Raw genomic sequence first — 20,441 nt, forward strand, 5'->3', positions numbered from 1 at the left:
AAGAATTACATCATGGAGCTTTGTGGAAATGAATTATATTTCTCTCCTAGTAGATCCATAGCAAGTTAAACACTAGGCGAAAACATATTTTTCCCTTCTTTTCAAATATAATCTGGATGGATGGATGGATGGATGAATGGGTGGGTGGGTGGGTATGGGTGGAGAAAGAGAGAGACAGACAGACAGAATATGCCATGTCCACAGAGAAGTGAGAGTATGGGTAGACCACAATTGGGATTGGCAAATCTGTGGCTAACTGTTGCAGTCACTAAGTGAAAAATCTTACAAATGCAACATTTAGATCACTTCATGTTTGGTTGTTAAATACCACTCATTAAACAAGATATCACATGATTGTGACTTGCAATCTTACTTCCATGTTCTCCATTAATTCTGCTGGTTGGAAAACAAAATAATGGAGTCATATAATGATAGGATGCAGGGGCAATCCTAATTTAAGATGATTAACTCTTCCTTGATGGTGGGAATGGTCCTACCTTTTCTGGTAGGTGTTGATATGTCTAAATCTTAAAGGACTATTGCTTAATGCAACTCATCCAGATAGTTTTCATCCAGTTTCCAACATTTCATTTTTAGGGAAAAATGACTCTGGATTAAAACAGATTACCTGGACCCTTTTCAGTTGTGATCTATGCACAGATATGGGACTGAATGAGTACTGATCAAATTCTTCCTTTGGTGGAAGCAGGATAGAGTAGTGTATCCATCCTTTCCCCTCCTGACCTCTCAGCAGTTTTTGATACCATCAGTCATTACATCCTTTTGAACCATCTTTGCTATTGGAGGTGGGTAGCATTATTCCATGCTGGTTTTCCTGCTTACTCTGGAGCCAGTTCTACTCAGTTTTGATAGGAGGAGAAAGATCCAACCCATGGCCTCTGTTGTGTGGAATGCCAAGGAGCTTGGTCCTTTCTCCTCTCATGTTGAATACCAACATGAGGCCAACATAAGGCCATTGGGTGAGGTTATCCAATGGTTTGATGTGATATCATCATCCATCCATCCATCTATCCATTTATATCTCCCTCCCAGGCCATCAGACAGATGCCATGGATTTCCTATCTCAGTGCCTGGAGGCTATGCAGGCCTGGATGGGTCACAACAGGCTTCAGCTCAATTGAGTGGCTTTGGGTGCAGGGCATTCTGATGCTAACAACTTTCTGTCTTTTGTCTTGGGTGGCATGGCACTCCTCCTGACAGAGCTAATAAGTTATCTGGGGTCCTCTTGAGGTCATGGCTCCTGCTGGTAAAGAAGATGGCATCTTTGTACATTTTCAGATTATGCGCTAGCTGTGCCGACTTCTCAACTAGGAGGCCCTGCTCATTGTTATTCATGCCCTTGTGATCTCCTTTATAGATTACTCAATGTGCTCTAACTGGGGCTATACCAAAGGGCGTTCAGAAGCTTCTACTGATTAAGAATGTAGCTGCATGGGACTTTCTAACATTCATTTTTAGGGATTGGTTACTTTATGCCTATTCCATGAGCTGTGCTGGTTGCCATTGTACTTCCAGATACAATTCAAGGGGCTGGTTGTTACCTTTAAACCCTTCATGGTTTATGGCCAAATTATCTGAAGGACCATCTTATATCAGTTTTTTGTGTCCATCCAATCTGGTCTGGCAGGATGAGAATGCACCCAGATCACATTGTCCAGGGAATACCAGCTAGTGGGGCCCAGGAAACATTCCTTTTTTTTTTTTTTTTGCTGTACCAGCCACTCTGTGAAACCTTCTTCTGAGATCAGAGTCTACTGACTTTCCTAAGTGTTTGTTTATGATTGTTTGCCTGTTCACTTGTACTGAGAAACCACATGCAAATTGAATAAATGAATGAATGAATATGAGTGTGTGTGTGTGTATGTGTGTATGTGTTTTTACTACTGGTTCTGTGGGCATGGCTTGATGGCCGTGGCAGGGGAAGAATACTGCAAAATGTTCATTTCCTCCCCACTCTGGGGCCAACCAAAGGTTGCATTTGCCGGTTCTCTGAACTATTCAAAATTTCCGCTACCAGTTCTCCAGAACCTGTCAGAACCTATAAATAAAAGACTGGTTGCAAGCCCTTTTTTGCACTGTTGTAACTTTCAATGGTCACTAAATGAGGCAATAATTTGTTAGAAGGGGGCTTCCTTGCAGCACTTTTTGTAATGACTGGGAGATGCACAGGGTTTGAAGTACTACAGAACAATCAGTCTCTGAACAAACAACCCCATACTACTGTGGATATGCAGATAGGACATTATTACATCCAATATAAATATTACATTTAATATAAATAAATATAAATAACCTATTTTCCAAGTGCTTCATATATCTTCCTAAAAAACTCCATATGCTGGCCTATTGCAACTGGTCTAGCAATTTTTAGAAGAGAGATTAAAAATCTGGAGGAAAACCTAATGAACTAAAAATCCAACTCCCAAATGGGCAGATGAATAAAATAGTAAAGGTAAAGGTTCACCTCGCACATATGTGCTAGTCGTTCCTGACTCTAGGGGGCAGTGCTCATCTCCGTTACAAAGCCAAAGAGCCAGCGCTGTCCGAAGACATCTCCGTGGTCATGTGGCCAGTATGACTAAACGCCAAAGGTGCATGGAACGCTGTTACCTTCCCACCAAAGTGGTTCCTATTTTTCTACTTGCATTTTTACATGCTTTCGAACTGCTAAGTTGGCAGATGAATAAAATAGATTCCATTTAACTCTAATCAAGTATAATAAGTCACTTTTTCTAAGATAGAAACTATACAAGTCCATTTAACTCTAATCAAGTATAATAAGTCACTTTTGTTAAGATAGAAACTATACAAGTCCAGTTCTTGGACATCACATAATTTCTCTCAGGATTCTTCTGCAGAAGGTCTTTTGCACAAGGCGATTTAGTACATTCAATATCTAAGATTTGTGTCTTCTCTAAAGAGATTTAGATCAGACAAGCTGACATAATGAAAGGAACATTGGATCAGCTTGCAACTGAGACAATGATCAGTGACAGAGTTTGCCTGAAGATTCTCATGCAGAGGATGACACAGAAACAATTTTCTTACTTTTATTATCAAAGGGAATCTGTTTACACTCCGTGCCTGGCCAAGGGCAATAGTAGACAGCTCCTCCTTCCACTATGTCTGGCTGGGTTGTGTTGGCTTTAGGTGCTCCAACTAGGACGCTTACTCTGCAAAAGAGGCAAGAGAAAAACACTAAGTATGAATTTGGAAGAGCCCAGGCAAGTTGCTTTATTGATAGAGCTGTGATTCCAGAAATCGTTTTCTGATCTCTGACAAAAACCTTACCCTCAGTCAAGAAAAGAAAAGCATTAGTCAAAGCAAAAGCAAAACAAAAAACAAAAACCCACCTCATTTCTAATCCCAAATAATGTTTGCCAAATAGCAAAGGCTGTCAAATAATAACCTATGGCACTGAAGAAGCACTAAGGAACTGTGTTTTTAGAAGGTGACAAGAAATACCAAAGCTAAAAAAATGACGTTTTCCTATTATTTCCCTGGGCATTTTGGTTATAGAGGGCCAGGCATAGAGCTCTCTCTAGGTCAGATCACTGGGTTCTGGCCTGGTAAAAGCTCCTGTCCATCATCATTGTTTACTGTTTTGGCAAACAGCTACTTGGTTACACCTTGGCTACTTGGTTTTCAGGGCAAATGTGTGCTCCAAGGGAAGTGTAGGAAGCATTGATGGAAGCATGCATTCAACCAGTGGTGGGATTCAATTGTTTCTACTATCGGTTCTGTGGGTGTGGCTTGGTGGGTGTGTCAGGGGAAAGACATTTAAAATCCCCATTCCCTGGTACCCATGTAAGGAAGATTAGAAATCCCTTTGGATTATACATAAAGGTTAATTTAAAAAAAGGGGAAACCAACTTAGAGTTAAAGTTAATGTTTTGATTATTAGGGGGAAAATGTTATCATACAGGATATAGTTATGTAAAGGAGAGATAAGAATAACAACATAGATAGATAGATAGATAGATAGATAGATAGATAGATAGATAGATAGATAGATAGATAGATAGATAGATAGATAGATATGGGTGTAATATAAGGAAACTGGATGTAAATTTTAAACAGTGATTTGAAAAGGAGGATTAGAAAACTTTGTTATTAAATATTATGGATGTTTAGCTAGAATAGGACATAAGGATTTAGTGTTAGTGGAGGATTTTAGAAATAGTAATTGAAAGGCCAGTATGTGGTTATGCATTAAATTTTGGTATATTTTATGAAGAAGGACACTTAAACAATTATAGTCAAATGAAAATGGAGATATGATGATAGTGACATGTTTAAGTATTTGAGTTAAAATGCTTGAGTTAATATGAATTATGTTTGTTGACTGTGGAAGAGATGCACGAAAGTCTTTTTGTAACCAACTGATACACTTTCCACAGCATGTAAAGGAGGATTGTGTTTTCTTTTAAATAAAAAATAAAAAAAATTATTTTAAAAAATCCCCATTCCCTCCCGATCAGTTGGGACTCAGGAGGCAGAGAATAGATGGGGTCGGGGCCAGTCACAGGCGGTATTTGCCAATTCTTCAAACTACTCAAAATTTCCGCTACCAGTTTTCCAGAACTGATCAGAACCTGATGAATATCATCTCTGCTTCAACTATCATTCCTTTAAAGGCATTGCTTTTTTTTTTTTTTTTACTGTGGGGTCTACATTCTTATTCTAGGAAAGTTACATTCAAATACAACTGAAGGATTGAATTATCATGGAGACCTTAACAGTGGGTGAAAAATAGATTCAGAGAGCTGAAGATTCTAAATTGGGAAGACTCTAGTTTAAAAAGCTGCTATGAAGATAACCAGGCACCTCCCAGAATTTCTCAACAAACATTGTCACCTCTGGGAAATATTACTCTACCTATATAGAGGACACCCAGATTGGAGGAAAGTTACCTAAGCAAGCCATGTGCTTTCTCTTATCTTCTTCTAAATACATCTTCTCTACTTCATCTGCCATGCCAAGGGTATAACATTTTACAGAATGGTTATATGAGGATTGAGGTAGTCCTTGACTTACAATAATTCATTCAGTGAACAGTCAAAGTTACAATGGCACTGAAAAAGTGACTTTTGACTATTTTTCACACTTATAACTGTTGCAGCATCCCATGGTCATGTAATCAAAATTCAGATGATTGGCAACAGGTTCCTATTTATAATGGTTGCAGTGTCCCGGGGTCAAGTGATTCCATTTTGGGACCTTCTAACAAGCAATGTCAATGGGGAAGACAGATTCACTTAATAAGTGCGCTAATAACTTAACAACTATTTGATTCCCTTAGCAACTATTCACTGTTTTCACTATTATTTCCTTTATTTGATTCACTATTTTCACTACTTTTATCTTTTCAACAGGAAGCCACAACTGTGAGTTCTTTAACTGGTTTTGGCTTTCATATATACTGAGTTCTACAAAGAACTAGGACCGTGATGGCAAAGCTATGCAGAGCCACTCTGTGGGCACATGCGCCATTGCCAGCTGCTCTTCTAGTTTCTGGCATGCACATGGACAGTGGCTAGCTAGTCTTCGCAGGCACGGAGTGCTGGAAAACAGCCTGAAAATGGCCAAAATCCTGTCCGTTTTTCAGGCCTTTTCTGGGCCTGTTCCGGGCCATTTTCCAGCTGTTTTTCAGGCTGTTTTCAAGCCGTTTTCTGGGCTGTTTTGACCAAATGGCCAAAAAAGCAGGCATGTGTGTGCCGACCAGCTAGTCTTTGTGTTTCCAGTGCTCCAGCACATTCACATGCACATACATGCACATGTGTTCCGGTTTGGGCACTTAGTGCTGAAAAGGTTCCCCATCACTGACCTAAGATATCATAATATATTGGCATAGTCCACTGATGGACTATGTCAGATACTGACATAGCAGATGTCGACACTGATGGACTATGTAGTCCACCTTTTCCAGATTGAGTGCACCTGTATGCGTGCATGCACGGAAGCATGCATGCATACGTGCACCTCCAAAATACAATGTGAGTGCAGCCCCCTGTATGCGTCCCACCTCCCATGCACCTCGCCTCCCCACATATGCGCGGCAGAGACCCAAAGACCTGCTTGTCAGTGGAAGGTGTGCGCATATGCACAGCAGAGCTGAGCTGGGGCAATGGCTCGCGTGCCCACAGAGATGGCTCTGCATGCCACCTCTGATACGGGTGCCATAGGTTCACTATCACGGGCATAGTCTATGTGTGGATCCAACCAATGTGGCCTATGACAATTAAACAGATGGAAATTTTGTCCATGAACAGATTTTTTTACATATATCCAATATTTTTTAGTATGACAGCCAGTATGCCGATAACCACTGAGATCACCCCTGCCAGTTTATGCCATAATCGTTCCACATTTACTTGTTTTTTCAATCTTTCATTACAATTTATTATAACATAAAGGATTATGAAAATTTAAAAATGGAGATAGGTTTAAAAAGAAAGGGAAAAACATTGATTTATGACTCTTTATTGTAGTGAAATATAAAATTTTTGCAGTATATTTATTTATGCTTGAGGCATTTCTGTAACTATACAATTATTCAATCCTCAATGTCTCATAAGTTTCATTCTTTTCTATTTCAAGCATAAAAAACCAGAAGTGATTTCCCAATGGAAATAAGACTGAGTAAAATCTTTTCTTTGTTTAAAACAGTTTACATTGCCATCCTAACCAAATCCATTTCCCCCCATCCTTTTTTTTCCATTGTGAGAAATAATACATCTTTCTATTTTCACTTATTAGATTTTCTGCCTTGTCATCATCTATAATAGCAAAAATCACAACACACTTTCAAGTTCTTTAACCAGCAATCCAAAGGGAAAACTTCTTGTTCCAATTTTATATTCATTTTGAAACTCTAAACATTTTTTTTAGAAATTATCATTTTACAGTTAGAGTTACTTCTAATACATTACTTTTTTAAAAAACCAGGATTTTTTTTTCTTTTAGATTATAGTTTATTATTTCTCTTTTTAAAGAATTTTTTTATTTTTTTTAACCCTGTGTATATTAGTAAATAGGGACATGGTGGCTCATTGGCTAAGATGCTGAACTTGTTGATCAGAAAGGTCAGCAGTTCAGCAATTTGAATCCTTAGTGCTGCATAATTATTTGTCCCAGCTTCTGCCAACATAGCAGTTGGAAAGCACATAAAAAATGCAAGTAGAAAAATAGGGACCACCTTTGATGGGAAGGTAACATTATTCCGTGCACCTTCGGTGTTTAGTCATGCTGGCCACATGACCACGGAGACAGCCAACAGCGCTGGCTCTTCAGCATTGAAACAGAGACGAGCACTGCCCCCTAGAGTCGGGAACGAGTAGCACATGCATGTGAGGGGAACCTTTACCTTATATTAGTAAATATATTTGTTTTCCAAATTCAATTCAATAACATTTTGCACACCTTAGTGATAATTTATTCATGTCCTTTTTACACCCATGTTTTATAAGTATAAAACAATTAGTCAAATCTTCCTTTTAATAATATTTGTTAGATCAGTAAAAGACAATTCTCTACTTCCATTTTGATTTTCAGATCTTAAGACTTTATGATATTTTCAAATTCTTTGTCTTCTATCCTATTATCCCCCGATTTTGCTGCATAAATTACCCACACTTTCTGCTTTTTAGTCACAGTTAAATATAGTGTGTTATGGACCAAAAATTTATCAATTTGTATTTAGGAATCCAACAATATTTTAACCTGCTTTCAGTTACATTTTTGACTATATTTTCTACCACCTTTTCATTACTGACATATGTTAGTTTATACAGATGACTTTGGCAACTATATTGTATCTTTGTTTATAATCAGTTTGTGTGATTTTCTTACGTGAGATGAGATGATTTATTTTTTCTGCAACTTGCACAATCTATACTGGAATCAATGGATAATTTGTCAAATGTGGTCTTGATTGCATTAATTCTAACAGCTTGCTTTTGCATAGCCAAAATCAAACCTTCAGTTTCTTTTTTTAATGTTCTAGTTGTAACTAAGAGTGCAGTTGTAAGAATGCAGAGAAGAGCAACAAGAATGATCAGACTGGGTATGTCTAGTGTAATGAAAAGAAGGAGTAGGGAAGACATGACTCCATGTTCCAATAGTGGCTCCTACAAAGATGAGGAGGCAAAGTATTTTACAAAGCACCAAAAGGCAAGACAATACACAATGGATGGAACCATTGTTCTACCAAGGAGAGAAGCAACTAGAAGAAAATTCCTAATGGTTACAGCAATCAACCAATGGAATAGCTTGCATTAAGAAATTGTGGGTGCTCTATCACTGGAGACTTTCAAAAAGAGACTATTTGTCTGAAATGGTATAGAGTCTCTCCTACTTAAGCAAAGGGCTTGACTAGAAGACCTCCAAGGTCCCTTCCAACTCTATTATTCTAAGTTACTTGCAGGATTTATCATTATCCACCTTCTGCTTGATTTGGTTGCTTCAAAATCACTGAAAATGGTATCATAGCAATAAAAAATAATAAAATCACTCTGGTAGATACTTCTTCTAATGTTAACAAGCTCGTATTTTTCATTTCCAACCATCAATTCTTCCTTTTATTGATTCAATATTTCTTCTGTAAACATTCCAATGTTTTTACAGACACCAGTTGTTTCCAACTTTTGATGATCCAAATATAAGATAATAAATCAAAAACTTTTTTAATCAATCCAAAGGATATATACATTGGTTTTTCAGCATTTGCAATTTTCCAAAACAGTTTTATCAACTAGAAGTTGATATTTTATACCTCTGCTTTTCATTTGAAATCCTTTCTGTTCTATTGGAAAGATCTTATTTTCTTCTAAATAATCTTGGATGTTATCTACTGTTATGCCTCTAAGTAATTTAAGCATTTTATGCAAGCATGTTTTTGGATTCATGGTGTCCCTTTTACTGAACTTTTTAGAATCAGATATGTTTTGCCAGTTATTATCCTGTCACTGATGTCTCCTCTATGCAATATTTCATTAAGTTGTTTAGCTATAATTGAATATAAGCTAGTCAGATATTTGAGCCAAAAACTATGCAATTGATCATTTTTAGGATATGCCCAGTTATTAATCCTTTTCACATGATTTTTAACACTTTCTGCAGCTATTATTAGGTTTTCCATTTAATTTTTTACTTAATTCATTTTATTGTTATTAAGTTTCAAGTTTAGATTATACAGCACCAAATTTTATCAATTTGCCTATATGAAGAAATACAAAAGAGGTACAAACAACTCAGGGTGGGTTTCTCACCCCGTTCCAACCAGTTGGGTTGGAACGGGGCCGGCGGCATCCTCGTGCACGCACGCAGTGCACGCATGCGTACTAGCGCCTGTGCGATGCTCCAGCTGCTCCTGGAGGATCGCGCAGGCGCTGTATGCGTTCTACGCATGCGTGGAAGCGCAGAACTCGTCAAAATCAGGTAAGAAACGTGGGCGGGCGGGTGGATCCTTTGGCGTTCCTGGAAGTTACTTACTTCCGGGTTCGCCGACCAACCGGTTCGCGGAGACCGCCGCGAACCGCCTGAAACCCACCCCTGAAACAACTCCTTCCCTAAACTGGTTATCAATACATTCAGGATCCATTCAATTAATGCCACCATGTTTCATAATTAGGATATAATCTTCAGAATCGTTTACCCACAAAGTCAATGTTGCCACATTAATACAGTCAATGTTCATTCCTACACTTAGGACACAATATTATTTACACTTCTGCATCCTCTACTTGTAATATCAAATAGTGAGTTGTAGATGTAAATGGAAAGCCACAGAGCAAAGGTCACAAATATACAAATATAAGTTCTATCTTTCCGCACACAGACTCAATTTAAATGTGCAACAATATTCGTCTATCCACTCATTTATGAAACACAGAGCAGTTTAGGGTAGAAAAAGCAGACAAGGCATACATATTCATCTGGCTTCATTCCTATACTGATTTCATCAAGACAATTTTCTCATTCATGTTAATGAAAATAATTCACAGTTTGCAAAGGAATGTTTTCTTGATGTCTAAGGATAGAGCCTACAATATACTTACTACTAGTGGAAAACTGCTTGCTTCTAAAATTAGAAACTGATAATTTGATTTCCTACCTAATTAAAATGGTAAAGGCTCCCTTGAGTTGAACTCAATTTATTGTGATTTTTTTGGATATATCCAAGGAATTTCCCTGGCAGCAATGTGGAAATGATTTGCCAATGCATTCTTCCAGACTTCTACAGAATTACATTCTACAGTCCTGGACCGTCCTGATAATCTCCTGCTCAAAATGCCAAGTTCTCTTTGTTTTGACCTCTCTTTAGCTGTTTGTAGGATCAGCCAAGATTGTCTCAATGGTGCCACCTGCTGTAGTCCTGCTCAAAGGATACTATAAAGGTAATCTTAGACATTTCAAATTCTAGAGGGTTGAAACAGAAGAAATCTATTTTTCTTTAAAGTTCTTCTTTAAATCATATTTAAAAATTGGTAAATTGTTAATTATCCAACTTTATGAGTAAGATGTAAAGACGTAAAATCTCTGTTGAATCTGGGTTACCTGCAAATGGGAGGGGATTATATCTCTCAAGATTCCCAGTCATGTGGCTGGAAAATTTGGTACAGATCTTTTAAAACTAGGGAGTCAGTGCATTTTTGGGAAAGACTGAACTAGCCTGAACTCTGATCTTGAAGTGGCTTGCAACTGAACACCAGATCCAGCAGCTCATTACTATGTCTTCCTGTAAAAATTTCCTACTTAGCTGCAAAACAGTGTTATGGAGTTTTCTGCCTTTACTGAAGTCATTATCAATCCAAACTTCACTAGAGCAAAGAGGTGTGTGGATCCATGGGTGATTCCTCCACAAGTTCATAGCTACACTAGTAGAGCTCAGTGAAAAGATAGGAATTGCTGGATTAGCATTTATTTTGTTGCTGTCACTAAAATTCACAATTATCAGAGCACTCATGACATTATCTGGCACTCTAGGCAAAAGATGAAGATTGTGTGGATAAGGTGCACGCCCACTATTTATTCTCTATTAACCACCACCACCACCCAAAAAACCCACCTCCGCTATTTTAATCTATGGGACTCCCCTTAACAACAGAATCGCTACTTTTCTGCTCGGCGTTCAATCCCATTGAATTCAACGATGCAGAATGCCAATTATGCAGATCTGCATTCTCCATCGCCACGAACATTTGGAAATCTGTCTAACAAGGGAGTTGTTTCTGGGGAAAATCTGTGGAGCTGTGTGCGTTGCATGGTCAGAGTCAATAGTGACTATGAGAATAACAACTTCATTGTCATTTCCTTGAGGATGGAGCCACGTCTAGGATGGAGCTGGGGGGGAAATTAAGTGTCGGCTCGGAACCGATCTAAATTCGGATGTCCTGGGGCTCACTTATGTTACGGCTTGCCTGGATAAATCGCAACGTCCGACATCCATCCTCCTGCTGCTGCAGTTTCCAAGAGAAAACAAGCAAGGCAATTGTTGCGCCCATCAAACAGGACCGCTACTTACGCATTCGGTGCAGGGCTGTAAAAATCCAGCGCGTACCCGAAGTAACTACCATCTGGACCACTGTAGACGACGCGCTTCTCTTCGTCCAGGTTGAAGGCACTTAGCGGCCCCGCCAGCAACAAAAGCAGCGAGAGGACAGCGATGTCGCTTGCCGCGCAGCGCCTGCACCAAGCGGACGAAGTCGGCAGCGATGGCAACCTACGCCGCCGCCTCCACATCCTCCTGGCAGCGGCTCCCTCGCTTCGTTTCTTTCTCTCTCCTGAGACTCAAGCAGGGAACCAGAATTGGAAACCGCCGCCGCTTGAAGCTTCGCAGGGCTACCTCTGGCCGCAGCCGCCGTCCCACCGTCTCGCTTTGCGTGCGCGCCGCCCGCCGGGCAAAAACTTGGCGAGGGAGGCGCAAAGCCATTCGCTTCCAAAGTTCGAGCTAGCCGCGCTTCTCTGAAGGAATCAGGCTGTTTGTTGTGCCGCCCCCTGGTGTTGTTCCTGCGGGCGACATTCTGGGAACGGCGCAAGAACCCGAGGGGCAGATCCGTTTTAAATTGAGAGGGAGGGAGGAAGCCAGACGGCGGATTTGTGGGTTCCGTGTCCGTTGCGTCTGGTCGTGGCTTTTGCAAAGGCGTTTTTTCAGCCTTCTGCCTGCACCTTCTCCAACCGCACAACGCACTGCAAATCCAACACCCATAATTGAGTTTGCAGTGTGTTAGGAGGGCTTAAACGGGCTGGTATAAAGGGTTGGGGGCAATTATCGCCATCCCATTTTTTTCCCCTGCAGACAACAAAACAGGCATTCACCAAATATACAAAGGCAAGGTATAAGTCATAATATTTTTTAAATCTTAATTTGTTGACAAAGGCACAATTGCCTAGATTAACATAATATTCCCTAGACAAGGGAAACAATAAACCATCTTTGCACAGTATGAATGACTCCAATCAAAATATTGTGAATGTGAATATTCACATTTATACCTTAGCATCTTCTCCTGATTGAAGTTACAACTGCCCTGGAAAAAATGACTTGCAACTGGTCTCCCATTGCAGCATCCCCTAAAGTCACTTGATCAAAATTGGGGAATTTGGCAACAGGTGTTTATTTATGACAGTTGCAGCATCCCAAGGTCATGTGATCACCATTTCTGACCTTTAGTTGGCTTCTGAAAAGCAAAGTCAATGTTGGAAGCTGGATTCACTTAATGACTGCATGATTCACTTAACAAATGCAGTGTTTTGTTGTTTTATTATGAGCCTGTTCCTCCCATTGTCCCATTCTGTGCTCATCCCTTTCATTTCAATCTCTCATAAGTGTCATGTTCAGTGATAAGATCTGAAGCTAGACCTTAGAAATGAAAGTCTCAGAGTAATGGAAAATCTTCTTAGAGAATCTTCATCTGGAAAGTTGAAGTGACTATGAATAGATTTCCATTCAAATTGTCTCACGTAGTAGAGGATAGGGTAAATACTGGAATATTCTCTTGCACATGAGAACTTTTCAGGTTTAGACTTAACAAGCAGCAGGATTCTAGTCTAATCCTGCTTGTAAATGAAATTCTCTATTTTCCACCTTCCTGTTACAGTTTAGTGAAAATTAATGGAACATGAACCGTCTACTTTCATCCACATCAGCTTCTGTCTCATCAGAATTACAGGATTCTGCAATTCTGATGAGACAAAACTAAAAAAGGGAGAAAAACTGAGTAAATAAACTTAGCAAGAAAGTTGGAGACCATGTACAGAGCATTCAGTATATGAACAATTGAATGTGCTTACTGAAAGCAGAATAACTTGGCCACAGCCAGCAACTACAAAAAAGATTGAATTTATTTCAAAGGTTAAGTGTCCTGCCCTGAGCTGTCATCACCAACTTGTAAGGGCTCACTGTATTTTACTCCGAGAATCTCCCTTCAACTGCAGCGTTAGCTGATAGCCTGATACATAATCAACTTCCTGGAGCAGAAGGAAGAGAGTCACAGATCCTTCTTTAATTCAAAACTGGATAGGTGATTCGCACAACTGAAACAAAGTCAAAAACAACACAGCATCTTCATCTCAATTACAATTGTTCGCTTTTTTAAATAGTGGGAATAAAAAGGGCTGCTTTGTTTAAAACTCATGATGAAAATTAAAACAAAAAGAAAAACTGCATGCTTAGTTCAACAAAAGAATTGGAGAAAAGACAATTATGAGGTTATGCGATAACCATCTTGGAATATTTGATAGGCTGTTAAGATAAGGTGGAAAACATTTCTTCAGTTTCAGAAAGTTCAATCCAAAGGAACTTACTCAAAATATAAGAAAAAAGATCAGACTAAACAGGGGAGTCCTGGTGGGTATTAGCTGTTCAAGAGAGACTGCCTATAATGTAGTTGAACACCATTTCATGAGTTTTTAATGGAAAGGTTGGGCACTCTATGGAAGATATAATTAATGAATCTTCTCTTGCACGATCTTTGAGTTCTCTTCCAAATATTTTACGCTAAATCTATTTATTTGTGACATTTTTAGATTGCCTAGCAACAGCAGTATTCTGAACAATGTGTACAAAGAAGCAAACATATAAAACCACAATATAATTATAATGAATGCATGAAATAAAACTGGCAGGGTGGAGTAAAAACAATGCAGTGTATAAAAAAATAAACTAAAATATTAAAACATTGTCAAATGTCTAAAACATAATACTTCTTAAAATGCCTTGGGCCATGTGTGCATACACCAATATGTATATATGTATGTATGTATGTATGTATGTATGTATGTATGTATGTATGTATGTATGTATTTTTTATTTTATTTTATTTAGTTTGTCAAACATGTAAAAGATAACAGGTATAAGTATAAACATAAAAATGGACACAGTAAATGGGTATGAATAAATGGAGACAGTAGGACAGGGATGGTAGGCATGCAGATGCACTTATGCACGCCCCTTACAGACCTCTTAGGAATGGGGTGAGGTCAACAGTAGACAGTCTTAGATTAAAATTATGGGTGTTTGGGGATGTAACAACATAGTCAGGTAGAACATTCTAGGAATTGACCATAGGTGGCACAGTTCTAGATTGTCCAAGCCCAAAATTTCAAGCCTGATGGCATAGGGTATTCTGTTGTGAGTAGAGAAGTGGGGTACTCTTCTCGTGAAATACTTCTGGACTCTCTCAATTGTATTAATATCCAATATACAATGCCGATTCCAGGCAGACAAGCTGTATTCGAAAATTGGTCTAGCAAAGGTCTTGTATGCTCTGGTTTGCATACAAAAAAAAGGAAAGCAGTTTTCCTTTAACACTGAGAATATAATAAAATAAACAGATGTTGAGAGATGGTCTATGAATATGAGGATAGATAAGCTTTCAGGTAAGTTGTTCCTAACGTTTAGTGTTCTAAATAAATGATTTAATGAGAAGAAAAATCAATATATTTCTTTAAATATTTCAAGATCACATTACTGTATTTCTTGTCCAAGTCAGGATATTTATCACCACACTGGAAACTATTAATCTGAATTTAAAATCCTCTGTTTAAAAAATATTGTTTATTCTCATCTTTAATCTGACTCTCAACTGACATAATGGAAAGATTGATCAATATGAATCAAAATGGGTAAGATTTCTTTGGTTTTTCAAAAGTTGGTTCAATTTTTCATATAAATTGTGATACGCATGGCTTTTCATTGGTTTTGGTCTTTTTCTGTCTTTGAACATCTAAATATTTGCTTTGTAACTTGTCACCTTTTCTAATTTTTCTTTTTTAAATTATAGTAACAAAAATATTAGTCTTCTTTTATAGGACTAAGAAATAGATTGTCAACCAAAGCAGAGGCTAAGATTTCCCCTTTTTTCTTCTCTGAGAATACTTAATCAATATTGAGGCAAAGTAGCACACTATCAAGAAAGAACTCACAATAATGGTGAGACCAAAGCTATATCTGGTTTTTTTATGTTCATCATACACACAATGCTCATAAAAATAGGGTGAGCTTAGATTGCATCATTGTGACTGCCATTTTTACTTTTCTGATCATACCCTGAAGACAATCCTTCAGCTCGCCTAGCTTACCCTTGGCTGACTGCCCCAACTTCTGCGAAATAGTTTTCTTATAAATTTTTCCCTTGGGATTTAATTGAAAGAAAAAAGATAGTTGCAAAATCCAAGGTAGCACATTTGCTTCCACCACAAAACCGCGGTAGACTAAAGCACGTGTGACTAAAGCGCGGTGCCAAAACCGCACCGTCAAAACCGCGCGACAACAGCGCACCGACAACAGCGCACCAACAGAAGCGCGCTGTAACATAACCCTAAAAATAACCCTAAACCTAACCCTAAACCTAACCCTAAACCTAATGCTAAACCTACCCTAAACCTACCTAAACCTAACCCTAAACCTAACTCTAAACCTAACCCTAAACCTAACCCTAAACCTAACCCTAAACCTTACGTTAAGTTAAATTGCGCTTCTGTCGGCGCGCTGTTGTTGGCGCGCTGTTGTTGGCGCGCTGTTGTCGGCGCGCTGTTGTCGGCGCGGTTTTGACATTGCGGTTTTAGTGCCGCGGTGTTGTCGGCGCGCTTTTGACATTCGCAGTTATGTCGTGCCACGAGCACATTTATATCCATCCTTTGGTCATCCTGTTAGCTAAGAAACATAGAAAACAGCTACACCTCAATACGAAAATCATACTGAAAATATCTTTGCTTTGGGAAAAAAAAGTTCTGAAGGCATTTTCCACCATTAAGCTCAATAAGAATGATTGAAGAAAAACAAAGAAATGTTGTTTTTTACCACTGTGACATAGGACAAAATTACCCAAGCATGGTGGGGTATCAAGCTACCAGAAGGGGCCAGAAGAAAATGTAGAAAGGAACATGAGTTATTTCAGATGCCAATGAATGCTGGCTACTTTCTTGAGCAACTAACCCTAAGCTTGTGCTGAACTACACTGTGTAGCTTCCACAACCATTAAGGCTGGAAAACCTTTTGGCTTGAGATAACAGAGTTTATAATGCAGCAAATATAGGATGGGTACTTTTGAAAGCATTTTTTAAAAAAAGAAACTTCTTGTAATATTTCTGGGTGCGTTCAAGAAAACAGTGGAAGCAGCAGGGAAACTTTCCTATAAACATCCCTTTCATTCCTCTAAGAAAATAAGTCTGAAATTGTGATATATGGAGAGGGAGATGAACTTGAGCCTCTATTGCTTCAAACAGGAGGAAGAGGGCAGCGCACCCTAATAAAGCAGGAAAAGAAACGCCCTCCCCCCTCCGGAATTACCCTAATGACAATTGTTATGCTGGAAGGAAGCCTTTCCCAGCAAGGCCTGGGGGTCTCTGCAAGTAGGGAAGAGCGTGAGGGGCGGGTAGGGTGGGGGGAGATCACCAAAGGAAGTCCTGATCAACACAAACAGAACCTTTCTCCAGAAAGGTCTGAGTTTATTTTACAGGGCACTTGCCCACCCAGAAGAGCACACAAACACAATCAAATCAAGATCTTAGCTCCGTCTTTGACCTTCTTCCCTTGCAAGTTACGGAGGGAGGAGGGCCGCTTTATAACACAAACAACAGAGAATTCCTCTGTCTCACGATTGCTAAAGAATCTTAAAAGTGTCTAAAGGATGGTTAAAATGACCCCAACATGATCTTTTGGGCCAAATGTCATTGGGAAAATACTTGGTTCCTTCCGTTTGGATATATTTTCTATCTCAAACTCCACACTTCCACCATACTAATCCTGCTCCTCCACTTTTCTACTAGTGTGGGAGAGGCAGGAAATGACTTAAAAACAAAAACAGGGAACACTGCCTTAGAGGCAGGATTAGGCATTGAATGGAAAATAATTGGGATGGGAGAAAACCGAAGCAAAAAGGAAGTAACCATGTGTCCATTACATACTTTAAAGGCGGAGGAGGAACCCCAGCTTAGTTAATTGACCTTTGCGCTAAACAAAAATAAAATATAAAATAAATCCAAGGTCTTTGGGAATGAATTCAATCATTTTGGGTGAATTACTTTCTACCAGGTTCACTGTTTGCTTCTTGGGGCTAGAAGAGGTGAAATTTGAGGAAGGTAGCAGATTCCAGCAATTCCATATTTGGTTTTTTTTTTTTAAATAATAATAATTTTCCAACAGATACAGGGATGAAGGAGGCTGAAAAATGGGCAGAAAGGAGTAAGATCACTTGACTCAGATGAAGGAACACTCACCCTGATCATACCATTGGAGGTTTTTTTCTCCCTTATTGTTTTTCGCTTTTATTAAAAAATCAAAGTCAGGAATTGATAGCCTCCCTTTGTGATAGAAGGAGCACTGTACAAAAAAGTCACAATCCTTTAGGTCAGTGGTCTCCAACCTTGGCAACTTTAAGACCTGTGGACTTCAACTCCCAGCAAAGCTGGCTGAGGAACTCTGGGAGTTGAAGTCCATAGGTCTTAAAGTTGCCAAGGTTGGAGACCACTGCTTTAGGTGATCCATGACTGTCATGGCAGAATTTGCTTCTCAGTAAGACGGTAAGAACTTTTTTTTTTCCTTTTAACAACCAATGTTGGTTGTTTTAATTTGTAAAAATACCAAATGCAGTTGTCAGAATAACAGTTGGAAGGGACCTGGAAGGGTCTTCTAATCCAACTTCCTACTCAAGCAGAAGACCCTTTGCCATTTCAGACAAGTGGTTGTCCAATCTTTTCTTTAAAACCTCCTGTGTCAGAGCACCCACGACTTCTGATTCCACTGATTAATCATTCTGTCAGAAAATTTCTCCTCAGGTCTAGGTTAGTTCTCCCTTTGATTAATTTCCATCCATTGCTTCTTCACCTGCTTTCAGCTGCTTTGGAGAATAGTTGACCCCCCCCCCTTCTTTGATGGAGCCCCTTAGATATTGGAACATTGCTTACAATTCTAAAACTATGAAACAATTAAAACGTGTTCCCTGAAATTAAGACCTATCCTGAAAATAAGCCCTAGTTAAGACCACGCCCACCCCATCCCACTTGTACGAAGTGAGACAAGGGACATACGTAAAAATCAAGCTAGGGCAGGTTTTGGGGTGGAGCTTCCCCATGCATCCAACACCTCAACACCTCTTGTGCTGCTGCTTGCGGGCACTCACATCTAGATGCCACATGGTGTATCATGCCTGTGCCACTGCTCAAGGCAGGACGCCATTTGGGATATTGGGCTGGTTCCGCTGCTCACGGCAGGACGCCACATGGTTTGTCGTGATGGTACACTGCTTGCAGGCCACATGGTACACCATTGCTGGTGCCATCACTTACTTGTACATCAGTACACCTGGCACATCATGCTGGTGGCGCCGCTCACTGCAGGTCACGTAAGGCCAGTGCTGCCTCTCATGTTGGGTGGTGACATGGAGCATCTTACCAGTGTCACTGCTTGTACTGGAAATTGCACAATTCACCACAGCCTCCTGCCGCTTATGGCAGCAGTGGCATGATGTGCCACATGGGCTTCTGCAGTGAGTGGCAGCACTAGCAAGATGTGCCTGCTGCTCGCAGCAGCAGTGGCATGACAAACCATGTGGTGTTCTACTATGAGCAGAGACACTTGCGTGAAGCGTCAAGTGGCCTGTTGTTAGTGGCGGCACCAGCGTGATGTGCCATGTGATCTCCTGGTGTGAGTAGCGGCACCAGTGTGATGTGCCACACAGTCTGCCACGAGCCATGGCACAGGCACAATATCTGTTGCCTCCTGCTGTGAAGGGCGGCACTGGGGCAATATTTCATGCAGCTTCCTATTATGAGCAGAGGCACCGGCGTGAAGCACCCCATGGAGTCCAGCAATGAGCGGCTGCATCTACAGAAGCCAAGCTGAGCATGGGGTGTGGGAGGCCTGGCTGCAGCAGTCCTAAGGTAAGAGGATGTGGACCGTAAGTGGTGGCATTGTTCTGACAAGCCATGGTGTCCTGCCGCAAGTGGCTGCACCAGCATGACATGCCACGTGGCCTCCTGCAGTGAGCAACAGCATCGATGTGATGTACTTTAAATGTGAACAACCAGCACATTGAATTTCACCAGTGTTTCAGGTCATTAAAAAGGATTTTTCATATCCATTCTGTCTGGATTGTTCAATCATGTTCAATCCTGTATACCTTTTGCTTTTGATACTGAGTGCAAGTTGCCTTGCATCATCTCTCTACTACTGGCATCAATACTCACACATTATTTCTATAGTGTGAAGTTTAGTAATTCTCCCTTTATTTTCCCTGGAAAAGTTATTTTATAAATGCTACTCTACTTTAATTACCAGATGAATATTTTAAAATGTTTTCCAAAATACTTATCATGTACACGTCTAAAATCTCAAATAGAAAATATTTGTCAGAAAGCTTTATTAAATTGATGGTTGTAGTTTGCACTCAGTTGTAAGAACAACACACCAAGTACATAAACAAGTTGGCAAAACTATAAACTGGAGCAGATTACAATGCCTCTTCATGATCATGAGACTGGTTACACAAGCTATCAAACTGAACTGGCCCTTCAATGTTTCAATAGCCATAGCCAACCACATGCCGGACCGTCTAGCCATATGATCTCTGAATTTCCAGAGCAAAACAAACACACACGAGGACGGCAGTGTGAAGGATATTTAGGAACAATGACACCTTTTAAAATGTTATATATCTTAGCTAAGAAAAATCTGTGAGTCTTTTATTGAAACAAATAACTCCCCCACCTACTCAAATACTCTTTAGAAGGCACTCTGTCATCTGAGAAGGCCCATACTGGATTAGCAGTTGTTAGTTACAATATGAACCCCCAAGTTTATTATTATTAGCAAAGTAATACCTTTTTCATAGTAAAATGCATTTCTCCCCCTTAGAAATTAAGTGGGAAGTCTAACAAGGGTGTAAAGGAAAGGATTCAGAGTCAGCGCAATGAAGGGA

General features: G+C 39.7%; 1 protein-coding gene across 1 annotated transcript in view; it reads right to left on the minus strand.

Annotated features, from left to right (window-relative positions):
• ITGA8 (integrin subunit alpha 8) overlaps positions 1 to 11,872 on the minus strand; it is a 136,888-nt gene extending 125,016 nt beyond the window's left edge. Inside the window, exons 1-2 of the mRNA XM_087712649.1 lie at positions 11,546 to 11,872; positions 3,070 to 3,194 (exon numbers count right to left, since the gene is read on the minus strand). Coding sequence (XP_087568775.1) covers positions 3,070 to 3,194; positions 11,546 to 11,763 — 343 coding nt within the window. The 5' untranslated portion in view covers positions 11,764 to 11,872. The remainder of the gene's footprint in view (positions 1 to 3,069; positions 3,195 to 11,545) is intronic.
• Positions 11,873 to 20,441: the final 8,569 nt, after the last annotated feature.

This window comes from Thamnophis sirtalis, unplaced genomic scaffold, assembly GCF_051295495.1.
Source record: "Thamnophis sirtalis isolate CommonGarterSnake01/CBP01778 unplaced genomic scaffold, rThaSir2_p1.2 scaffold_4, whole genome shotgun sequence".
NCBI classification, from domain to species: Eukaryota; Metazoa; Chordata; class Lepidosauria; order Squamata; family Natricidae; genus Thamnophis; species Thamnophis sirtalis.